This window comes from Dioscorea cayenensis, chromosome 11 (assembly GCF_009730915.1).
Source record: "Dioscorea cayenensis subsp. rotundata cultivar TDr96_F1 chromosome 11, TDr96_F1_v2_PseudoChromosome.rev07_lg8_w22 25.fasta, whole genome shotgun sequence".
NCBI lineage: Eukaryota > Viridiplantae > Streptophyta > Magnoliopsida > Dioscoreales > Dioscoreaceae > Dioscorea > Dioscorea cayenensis.
The window spans coordinates 17,791,296-17,798,582 of record NC_052481.1 but is presented as its reverse complement, the minus strand read 5'-3'; the positions used below and the strand labels follow the sequence as shown (position 1 = coordinate 17,798,582).

The window sequence follows — 7,287 nt, the reverse complement described above, 5'->3', positions numbered from 1 at the left end:
TAGAAAAGAGGAAAAAAGCTCAAACTTCACATAATATCAATACATAACAATACTAATTCGCAATAAAAGTTTAAATTTATCATCAAACTATCAAACCAAACTCAATCCAATATATAACCAAAGTTCAAAATTGAAATTACAAATCAAACTGGGTCAATTGGTCTGACCGCCGGGTCAACTGGTTCGACCGCCGGATCAATCAGTCCGACCGCTGGGTCAACCGGTCTAACCACCGGGTCAAAGCGGGTCAATGCGGGTCAGAACGGATTGATTGCATAACCGGTCTAATTAAAGACCCGGACCGGTTGAAGCACCGGGTCACCGGGTCAACCGGTCCGACCGCCGGGCCGGTCCGGGTTTGATAACTATGGTCTTTACAAATGAATGGAAACAAGGCTGGGGCCCACAGAAATACTAGTTAAATGATGATTATACTCTGGATGAACTTTATGATATTTACAAGAACTTGCTTTGCAACAGGGGACTTTTTCCAGGATTTGCTCTAGCTTCAATTCATCACTCTCCCAGATCTGCATCCTTTTCCCTCCCTTCACTCTTCCCAATCTCCCCAAAACGTCCATCCCTACCCAAATCCCTTCCATTCTGGAAATTTTCTTGATTTTTGATCCAAAGATGTGTTCTTGATCTCCAAGATTCATTTCCAATTGAGCTCGAGGGGTGTTAATGTCTATGCGAGTTGCACATAGGACAGATCGGAGTAGCCAAACATCGCGGTATAAAGGTTAGAGAACAACGAAAGATTGCTTCTTTTTGGATGGATTTCTAGATTTGGTGGTGGAGATTGTGTGATTTGGTTTGTTTTTGTGATTTTTGAATAAAGAGGACGAGGAGGAGGATGGTAAATTTTCTCCGGGGAGGGCGGCTCAGGACCCTATCAAGATGATCTGGAGTAGAGGCTTTGTCCGGCTTGTCTTTGTGTCGGCCATTGTTTGGATGTTGCTCATTCTTATCGCGCTGTTGTTTTATGTTTGGTCGTGTAGTTCCAATATCAGATTCTTATCAGGTATGTGCTTTCATTTCCATTCGGAAAAAATCTCATTTTTATTTTTCTTCAAATTTTAGCCTCTTTTGGTGTGTGTTTGGACTGAGTAATATGAAATGAAATGAACATTTTAGAAACTAGTTTCCTTCTTGTCATTTCCTCAATCCAAATCACTAATTTTTTTATTATCAAAGAACATTAAATCACTTGTCTTGTAGAGTGTTGGTGCATAAACTGGTATTTGGATTTAATAATTGTTTTAGATGTTAATGATCTTTGTATGAGTTTTGTTGTTATTCATGATGGAGGTATAAAGTAGATAGCAGTAGTGATGAATTCATTTCTGGGGTTGTTTTGTGATTATAAAAATGTTGGCCTTTCAATATTTAATTTCCAGTGCTTACTCCTTTTTTTTATGAATTTGAAACTTTGCTTATGATTACAGCACCCCTTTTTCTTAAATAAGTTGAAACACTAAACTTGAAGATTTGATATGCCTTATAATTGTTCTAATCTCAAATGGTTTGTAATGAGTTGTGTTATATGCAGCTTTGTGTAAAAAAGATAGCAAAGTGCTCAATATGTTAGACAGCATTGGGCTGTCACCAAAACCACAACATCGTGAGTTTATTATTGGACAGCTTCTTTCTTTCCAACTTCCAGCTTTCTCAAAGGTCTCACATTTTTTTTGTTTTATGTAGGTTGCCCAATTCTTCTCACTGATCCTGAGGCCATAGTAATCCCAAGGAGAACTCCTAATACCATTCCTAAAAGGTTGTCATATATCACAATGGATGAGAAAGCAAATCCTCCACTATTTGGTGGACATCAAAGTTGGACAGAGAGAGAGAATATCTTTCAACTTAACACGACAATGAAGGTGAGCTGCAATTTTTATTTATTTATTTTTGAATTATAGTACTTTTACATGTATGACCAATGATAAATGAGATTTTAATTGTTAATCAGATATGCCCTGCACAAGCAATCACAATTGAAGTAGAGGAACATAAAGATGGCAGTCATCACACTGCCAGGTATCATTCATATTTCCTCATTCCATTGCTGTCTCTTAGGTCCTGATGCATTTTGTATTTCATATTTACTCTCATGGATGCTATGTGGCAGGTATGATATTGACATGACAAAGTAATTTATGATCAATGTAAAGTGCACTAGAAATTAAATTGTTGTCATGCTGAACAATGAACATTGCAGCTGCATGACTAACAAGCTTAATCTTTTTATTTTCAGAGGTTGTATTAAGCCCGCCATTTGTTTTTCTTCCTCTGGTGTAGAGTTTGTTGCGCTCTGATTTTCATGTTGCTGCACAAAATTGCTGGGTAAAGAAAGGAGGTGCTTTCACTGGAGAGATTAGGTAATCTTCTTCTCCTGTCCTTCTAAGTACCTTTCATTGTTTGGCTCCTTTAAATGTTTCTTTATATTGTTCTATTGATTCTCTAAAACTAATCTAGTTTTTAGATTGTTGGTTTTTTATCCATTATAATTGCTAGATTTGAAGCATATAGAACCCTTTTAATTCTATGCTGAATTCTTGACATTTTCTTGTTCTTTCCTTACAACGGTGAGATGCTTGTTAATCTGGGCATCCCATGGGTCATTCTTGGTCATTCTGAGCGAAGAGCATTGTTGGGTGAATCAAATGAGGTAATTCATTCGGCAGGCATTCGATGATTATCTATAAAATTCATTCATAAGATCAGGGATAAACGCGCAAGAATATTTCTGCCACTTGTTCAAGTAATTTATCGATGAAAAAATTATTAGTTTGACACACTTTTTGAATTATTTTCCATCATGTTTACGGTTCTTTTCTCCCCCTTTCATTCTCTAATTACAGTTTGTTGGAGATAAAGTTTCCTACGCACTCAGTCAAGGTCTAAAGGTGATTGCTTGTGTTGGTGAGACTCTAGAGCAGCGAGAGGCAGGTTCAACTATGGACGTAGTGGCTGCACAAACGAAAGCTATCGCTGGTATATGCTATTTTCTTGCTAAGTTTCATTAATGACTCTCTTTGTATCTGGATATTCTCAATTTATGGTCCTGACTTGATATCCCTTAATTGCTAATGTAGGTTTCTTCAAATTCTGTAATTGCATGTCAATTGTTTGGTGTAGAATTTGTATCGTCTTATTTTGTGAAATTGGAAGTTGTTTTTCATTAATGCGGGTTTTGATTTTTGTGTTGTCAATGCTTGTGACTCCATCAATATATTAGGGGTTGAAGCATAAAAAAATGCTTCTTATGTTATTATTTTTCATTCCAAAACACTTATTATAGTGTTATTGCTACGAAAGATGCAGTTGGTGTATATGAAATGTTTTTATCATTGATGTGCCATATTTTTTGGTAAACCATTAGAGACTCTCAACTGGTAATTTTATCAATATGATGGACATCCTGAAGAATTTGTAGGAAGGCATCAAACAATGCTTGTTTTGGCCATGTCTAGTGTCTTTAGAAATAAGCTTGTGCGAAATACGTAATTTGCTTAAAGAGGCAAAGAAAATGATGATTTTGCCCTGTTATAGGAATTGTCATGGTCCCCATAGGACGAATGCTTATTACTTGTCATGTGTGTATTTGTTTATACTCTTTGCTTTAATATCTTGTAGATAAGATCAACGACTGGACCAATGTAGTCATTGCTTATGAGCTTGTTTGGGCCATTGGAATTGGGAGAGTTGCAACACCTGCTCAGGCCCAAGAGGTATGTATGTTTTTTGTGCTGCCCAGTGCCCATTGGTCCTTTTTTATTTTTTTTGCATCAGCTATTTTACAACTTGGATCTAGGAAATTCCTAAAGAATCCCCTTTTTTAGCAAACTGTTAAAAAAAATCAGTTGCTACTTGTTACATCCTTCACATTTCACTTGTTTTATAGACGCCATTTAATTTACTTTGCACTAATAAATACTCATCAAGCACTTCTAAAGAAGAAAACTTATGTTTGCCCTTTTTTCCCCAAGACAATTTCTTCTTTAGCTACTAGTATGGTTAGCGTAGTAAATCTTACTGAAAGCCACGTTCTTTATTTGCTGTTGAAATGAGCAGTTCTTGCGGAACTCTTTTGATCAGATCTTAATCTTAATCTGAATACTTTAAATAACACTAATATGATGGCAGCAAGCTACCATCTAAATTAATTGTGAATATCCTCCATGAAATTCATCAGGTGCATGCTGACTTAAGGAAGTGGTTCCAAGCAAATGTGAGTGCTGAAGTTGCTGAATCAATCAGGATAATGTATGGAGGTAATTTTCCTCCATATTTGGCACCTTCTGTTGCATTTTCATTTTTTTAATATGATGATTTTATGGGCATTAGTTCATTAATGTTGTGTTCATGGTTATTTCAGGTTCCGTTAGCGGTGCAAACTGCAAAGAACTAGCAGCAAAGCCTGACGTAGATGGATTCCTCGTCGGTGGAGCTTCTTTGAAGGTACTACTTTTCCTTTCATCTAATTTACATCAAAAACCATTAGAGAGGATCTGGCTTTCAACACTCTACTTATCAAGCTTAGTTTGTTTAACTTTCACTTGTCTCATTATTGTTCTCTTTTTTTCGTCGTAGCCGGAGTTCATCGACACCATCAAATCCGCGACTATGAAATCATCTACCTAGAGTGCCACTCTTAATGTTCATTATATGAATTTCCGGGGAAGAGACCCTGTTTTCGGTGATTGAAATAATCTAATTAAAATTTTTGTTCTGCAAATGTTATCAGCCAGGATCTTGTTTGTTCCCCAGCAACAAGGCTGCAATACTGAATTTTAATGTTGCATGTGTAATGGAATTTTAATGTTGTTTTGATACAAGTGTTTGTATAGTTATACTACATGATTTCCAATGTATATATAGGGCATCTATATGTACTGTTAATTTGTTTGGTAATTCAAAATTTTTAACTAGTGCAATTAAAAAAAATTAAATAAAATTAATTTCATATAAATTATTTTTTTCACAGATTAGACAAAAGCGTGCCGAAAGCCGTAATAAAAAAGTTTTATCAAAAACTGTGTCAAATATCGTGAAAAAAAGTATAATATATAAAATCGTGCTAAAAATCGTGCCAAATACTGAATCAATAAAACAGTGCCAAAATAGTGTCAAATGTAGAATCAAAGTCCGTGCCAAACATCAATGGCAATGGTTGGCACAATAGTAAAAAACCGTGCTGAAAATAGTGACAAAGTTTGGCACGGCATTAAAAAAATGGTGCCAAAATATATTTGTGACTAGTGCTATAGGCATGGTTAATTTTTGGTACCCCTCCATTTCCATGCTAATTTTACCGTGCTGATTTACCCTTTCACTGATTGAATAGTCATAACACTACTAGTATTTTATCGAACACCTTTGACCAACCCTCAATTTGCTGGAGTTTCACGCTGACACTTTGAACATGGGCAAGGAGGGAAGAGAAAGATCTGAAGTTGAGGTAGAAGCCATGGCAACCACTGAAGCTTTTGAATCGTATCTCAGATACCACATGTTGATCTTGATCACAGGAAAAAGGTTTGAAGAAGATGAGCAGTGTTCAAAGAACTCTCAGGAAGTTTCACGGAAAACAGAGTAAAAGCACAAATTTTACCCACTGAATTCACATTCTCATTACTCTAACAGTCACAAAAGCATTCAAATATATATAGTAGACCACACCTAGCACAACTCAGAAAGATAACTTAAGTTAATACAAGCTGACTAAACCCAATTGACTTAGATAGCTTAGAACTTAACTACATCCTGAGATGATGTAATCTTAGCCATCCATCTTTAACTTTAAAACATTAACAAAAGAGCTTCTTCAGCAAAACAGTAAAGCCTAAGCTCTTGAACACCCGCAGCATTTCCAGCTTCTGATTTCAGCAACTCTTGAACTCCAACATCTGAACTTCAGCAGCTTCATCAACTTTCAGGCTTCAATCACTCCAACATTATCTTGCCCCTCAGCCCCTGGCATTCCATTCGATGGTCTCTGCATTGATTGTGACAAAGCATCACACCTCACTGACTTCAGGACAAAATTGGGAAGATAACATCATTTTTCATTCATTTTTTATATAGATATCAAAAATGAAATCAGGAATTGCTCACCGCAGCATTGCTTTGAATTTTTGCAAGGGCTGCAATAACATCATTTATAGTGAATCGATCATTATCAGGGTTATATTGCATCCATTGTTCAGCAAAGCCCACCAACGCAGTTGCTTCTTCAGCGGAATATTCACCATTCAAACGAGAATCGAGAATGATAGGGAATTTTTTACCGAAACGAACTTCTATTTCCTGGAAACATGAAACATGATATAACAAATAGATCACAAATTATTTTGAATAAAAACAAATGCAAAAAGATAATTTGTGTGTGCAAAGCTATAATGCTTTTGGCTCATAGAAAAGTGAATTGCACTGACTACTGGTTCACTCATATGCTTAATGAAAATTAAAAAAAAAAAAATCTGTGTAAAAGAGCGTCAATAGAAGAAAAGAAGCAGAAATTAATTACGATATCTCATATCTAGCATGTATAAATTAAAGCCTAATTACCTGTTTTTTCGAAATTTGGTTTCCACTCAGTAGATTTCGTAGCAGAAGGCCAAACGTGAATATCTTATTTTTACGAGGGACGTCCATTCCTACAAAAATAAAAGAAGTTAATTTTTTTTTCTTTTTGTAGGAAGGGTTCATAGAATTATATTTGGCTAAGAGTAATTATTGAATGACAACTTTAATTAAGATACAAAACCAAATATATAATAATATTTTTTTTTAATAAAAGAAAATCAAAGCACATCCAAACAACTATAATATGGTCAAATATGGCTGCCAACTACAACAAATGAATTTCAAGCAATGGTAGGTCAATACCTCTTACGCATTCTGGAGACGTGTAAGCGATGTCAGTGTAGCATCTAGCATTTCTGTGATTTTTCACAAGACCGAAACAAGAAAGACAAGGATTATCAACCTGTAAAAGAGCAAAAATATCAACAAACCTTCAACATTAATGCAAACAATGGCATAAGTATTATATTTACTAAAAACAACAATAATAATAATAACAGAAGAAAAGAAAAAAAGTTGCAATAATAACAAAAGAAAAGAAAAAAGGTTGCATAAGCTAGATACTTTAAGCAATGCTATAGCTTGATGAATTTGATTTACACAAGGAGGCCACCAAAAATAAACAAACACACACCAACAAGGCATATTAGAGAAAATGATAGTCCCAAAGTGATTAAGTTGGTATATATAGATATA

At 35.4% G+C, this 7,287-nt stretch overlaps 2 protein-coding genes across 4 annotated transcripts; one reads left to right on the top strand and one right to left on the bottom strand.

Moving 5' to 3' along the window:
- The first annotated feature begins 477 nt into the window (after positions 1 to 477).
- Positions 478 to 4,892, top strand: LOC120271844 (triosephosphate isomerase, cytosolic-like). 2 transcript variants are annotated; one of them, XR_005540066.1, is made up of 7 exons: positions 478 to 742; positions 842 to 1,024; positions 1,553 to 1,624; positions 1,705 to 1,883; positions 1,973 to 2,040; positions 2,258 to 2,381; positions 2,587 to 2,671. XR_005540066.1 is itself a non-coding variant. In XM_039278523.1 (7 exons), exons 2-7 carry the CDS (start codon positions 2,594 to 2,596, stop codon positions 4,645 to 4,647), a joined length of 519 nt encoding a protein of 172 aa, XP_039134457.1. In that variant the 5' UTR covers positions 2,280 to 2,381; positions 2,587 to 2,593; the 3' UTR covers positions 4,648 to 4,892. The 2 variants fall into 2 exon arrangements, 1 of the variants encoding a protein (XP_039134457.1); XM_039278523.1 differs by lacking the exons at positions 478 to 742; positions 842 to 1,024; positions 1,553 to 1,624; positions 1,705 to 1,883; positions 1,973 to 2,040 and adding exons at positions 2,865 to 2,997; positions 3,640 to 3,734; positions 4,199 to 4,277; positions 4,382 to 4,464; positions 4,597 to 4,892 and having other exon boundaries at positions 2,280 to 2,381.
- A 707-nt stretch (positions 4,893 to 5,599) lies between these two features.
- LOC120272533 (serine/threonine-protein kinase BSK1-2-like) lies at positions 5,600 to 7,045 on the bottom strand. 2 transcript variants are annotated; one of them, XM_039279372.1, is made up of 4 exons: positions 6,895 to 7,045; positions 6,574 to 6,662; positions 6,121 to 6,312; positions 5,600 to 6,001 (listed from the first exon to the last, which is right to left on the bottom strand). In XM_039279372.1, the coding sequence occupies exons 2-4, from the start codon at positions 6,658 to 6,660 to the stop codon at positions 5,939 to 5,941; spliced, it is 342 nt and encodes a 113-aa protein (XP_039135306.1). In that variant the 5' UTR covers positions 6,661 to 6,662; positions 6,895 to 7,045; the 3' UTR covers positions 5,600 to 5,938. The 2 variants fall into 2 exon arrangements, with proteins under 2 accessions (XP_039135306.1, XP_039135307.1); XM_039279373.1 differs by lacking the exon at positions 5,600 to 6,001 and adding an exon at positions 6,005 to 6,033.
- Positions 7,046 to 7,287: the final 242 nt, after the last annotated feature.

Excerpts from the sequence above, each read along its gene's own strand:
- LOC120271844 (XM_039278523.1), top strand. The coding sequence starts at position 2,594 with ATGCTTGTTAATCTGGGCATCCCATGGGTCATTCTTGGTCATTCTGAG. Across the intron at positions 2,998-3,639 it reads ACAAACGAAAGCTATCGCTG|ATAAGATCAACGACTGGACC; the intron begins GTATATGCTATT and ends AATATCTTGTAG. Across the intron at positions 3,735-4,198 it reads CACCTGCTCAGGCCCAAGAG|GTGCATGCTGACTTAAGGAA; the intron begins GTATGTATGTTT and ends GAAATTCATCAG.
- LOC120272533 (XM_039279372.1), bottom strand. The coding sequence starts at position 6,660 with ATGGACGTCCCTCGTAAAAATAAGATATTCACGTTTGGCCTTCTGCTA. Across the intron at positions 6,313-6,573 it reads ACCAAATTTCGAAAAAACAG|GAAATAGAAGTTCGTTTCGG; the intron begins GTAATTAGGCTT and ends TCATGTTTCCAG. Across the intron at positions 6,002-6,120 it reads AAATTCAAAGCAATGCTGCG|AGACCATCGAATGGAATGCC; the intron begins GTGAGCAATTCC and ends CAATCAATGCAG.